The sequence below is a fragment of the Penaeus vannamei genome, chromosome 12, assembly GCF_042767895.1.
Source record: "Penaeus vannamei isolate JL-2024 chromosome 12, ASM4276789v1, whole genome shotgun sequence".
NCBI lineage: Eukaryota > Metazoa > Arthropoda > Malacostraca > Decapoda > Penaeidae > Penaeus > Penaeus vannamei.
In genome coordinates, this window is record NC_091560.1 from 43,096,736 (window position 1) to 43,099,753 (window position 3,018).

Genomic DNA, 3,018 nt, shown 5'->3' on the forward strand with positions numbered 1-3,018 from the left:
CTTTTGCTTTCTTCTCTCTCTCCCTCTCTCTCTCTCTTCTCTCTCTCTCTCTCTCTCTCTCTCTCTCTCTCTCTCTCTCTTTCTCTCTCTCTCTCTCTCTTTCTCTCTCTCCCTCTCACTCTCGCTCTCGCTCTCGCTCTCTCTCTCTCTCTCTCTCGCTCTCTCTCTCTCTCTATCTATCTATTTATTCTATCTATCTATCTGCGACATTATCTATTCATCTATATTATCTATATTTACTTTCCTTTTTGTACAATCATTCATAATCTGCTCATATACATATGGTGTAGTTTTATCAGCATTTTCATATATTTCTCAAAAGTCCTTTATAACTATTACGTAAAAAGTCCCCCCCCCCCTCAACCCCCCCCCCCCCCAACCTCCCCCCCCCCTCCTCCCGCCCCCCAACCTCCCCGTGAACATGTGTATCTTTGTTTGTTTGTCGCGATATGTCTGTCTTTCACAGAGGCCAAAAGTTCCCTCATAACACGGTAGAACAAAATAACAACGTTATTCTCTACTTACTGAGGTTATCAGCGATCTTAAATTGAGCGTATCGAGGAACACACGGCTGGAGGAAACCTTATCTTATCAGGCCCTAAAAGTGCCCCCTGTTATCTTCCTTATCAGCCAGGAGTGTAGGGGGTGAAGAACACCTAGCTTGCATCGCCCACGTCGCCTTGTTTCGACGTGGAGAGTGGGCGTCGAGGGCGTGGAGGAACGAACGAAAGATGTGTTGATACTGAGCGAGTGATTGTGTATTTGGGTTATATATGTATAACAAAAGTGTGTTGAAGACATTAGTTGGTGTTCAAACGTGATATTTTTTTTTCTTTCTTTATTTATTTATTTATTAAAATTATTTATTTATTCATTTTTATTATTTATTAAAAGAAAGTGATATTTTTTTCTTTCTTTCTTTCTTGTTTTATATTCTTGTTGTATGAATTTGTGGATCTTTCGCCTTTCGAGAAAATCATGTCATTGAGGTGAAAATAGAGTGAACCAAAAATATACCTTAGGGAGTGTGATACCAACGTGAGTAGTATAATCTTATGAATGTTTAAGAAATTTTCAGTAGGCCTACAAGAAATAGGTGACCTTGTCATGTCTGTGATGATAAGACTTCTGTACACAAGACCTTCACCTAAAAAATACATAATGTAACTACAGCTTTCTTGGACGAAAAAAAAAAATACTCGAGTAATACCTCAGGATGACTTTGAGGAATACGAATGCATCTACAAAGTATATTGAGGAAGTAACTTAAAAGTCTTATGGATCGAGAAAATAACTTAAAACGTTTCAAGAATCGAATTCAAACGTTTTAAGGATCGAGGGCGAACCTCAACGTCTGAAGGATCGAGGAAATAACTTCAAAAAACGGTTTAACGGTCAGAAAATACCTTAAACAACGTTTTAAGGCTCGAAGACATAACTTTAACGTGTTAAGGGTCGGGTAAATAACTTTAAAAAACGTTTTGTAGATCGAGAAAATAGCTTAACGTTTTAAGGATCCTGAAAACAACTTGAAAAACGTTTTAAGGATCGAGGAAATAACTTTACATAAACGTTTTAAGGATCGAGGAAATAACTTCAAATAAACGTTTTAACGCTCTAAAGGTCGAAGGAGAGAAGGACACGCAAGATTCCCCCAGAAGGATGATCAACGCAGGATTCGAACCCGACGTGTGTCTCAAGCTCGGAGGAACCGCCTCTCCCGACGAAGAGGCGGACGACCCACGCCCTTCCCCCTCAGCAGGAACCCAAACCGACAACACCCCGACGATCCTGAGCTCCTGGAAGATCCTGAGGGCGAATAACGCCGCCGCGGAGCTCAACTCCTCGTCCGGATCAGCTGTCTCGGACTACGTCGTGGTCGAGACGAGTTCGTGGGGCTTCGACGCCTCGACTCAGACCCGAGACGCCGAGCTCTTCCGCTACAGCGAAGCGAGGGTGCGAGACATGGTCATGGCCTGGCGCATGATCACCATCTTCCTGCCGTGCACTTGGTACTTGATCATGTACGTGACGGACCAGCTGACGGACGTGGTGGTGACGGCGGAGTTCTGTTCGTCAGGAGAGAGCTGGTGGTGCGGCCTCTCGCTGACGTTCCTGGTGCTGCCGAGCCTCTTCATCAACGGCTACGCTTACGAGCAGTGAGTTTTGCTTCCTGTGTCTGCGTATGTGGTGCGCATGCGTGGGTATGTTTATCTATTTGTGTATCTATACGCGTACATACATACTCATGCACATATACATAGACATACACTTACACATATACTTACACATACACATACACATACACATACACATATACATATACATATACATATACATATACATATACATATACATATACATATACATACATATACATATACATATACATACACTTAATTATACACATACATGCTCATATGAATGTAAATATACGTATACATGTATATATACATATACATACACATACACATACACATACTTAGGCACATACACATACATATACACATACTTATGTACATACACATACTTATCCACATACACGTACACATACACATACATATGCATATGAATGTAAATACACGTACACGCATATGCATATTTATGTGTGAATGTATATGTTTGCGTGTTATGTTTATGTGCAATTGTTTATACATACCTTTTTCGAGAGAGCCTGAGAGGTAAATAAGGACAGAAAGAGGAGAAGAAATGGAGAAACCTAAAAATAGAATAGATAACATATAATTTCACGGACAAGTGGAGAAGCCAAGGAGAAGCTATACACAGTGCCAACAGTATAGCTTCTTGTTATTATATTAAGGCGTTAAGAGATATCTCTGAAAGCCGAAGATATTGCTCCAGGGATGCTTAGAATAGCCATTATTGCATTTCCACATCCCTGTTATTTCGTGCGAAGATGAAGAGCTAGAGAAAGAGACAGAGAAAGATAGAGAAAGGGATAGAAGGGAGGGAGGGAGAGAAAGAGTGAGAGAGAGAGAAATAAAAGAGAGAGAGAGA

At 41.0% G+C, this 3,018-nt stretch overlaps 1 protein-coding gene across 4 annotated transcripts in view; it reads left to right on the forward strand.

Annotated features, from left to right (window-relative positions):
- Window positions 1-647: 647 nt before the first annotated feature.
- The window catches only part of LOC113815823 (uncharacterized), a 44,280-nt gene continuing 41,909 nt past the window's right edge, over window positions 648-3,018 (forward strand). The window contains exons 1-2 of one of the 4 annotated variants that reach the window (XM_070128322.1): window positions 648-786; window positions 1,079-2,159. In XM_070128322.1, coding sequence (XP_069984423.1) covers window positions 1,663-2,159 — 497 coding nt within the window. In that variant the 5' untranslated portion in view covers window positions 648-786; window positions 1,079-1,662. Of the gene's footprint in view, window positions 2,160-3,018 lie in introns of all 4 variants that reach the window. The other 3 variants (XM_070128325.1, XM_070128323.1, XM_070128324.1) reach the window with 3 other exon arrangements.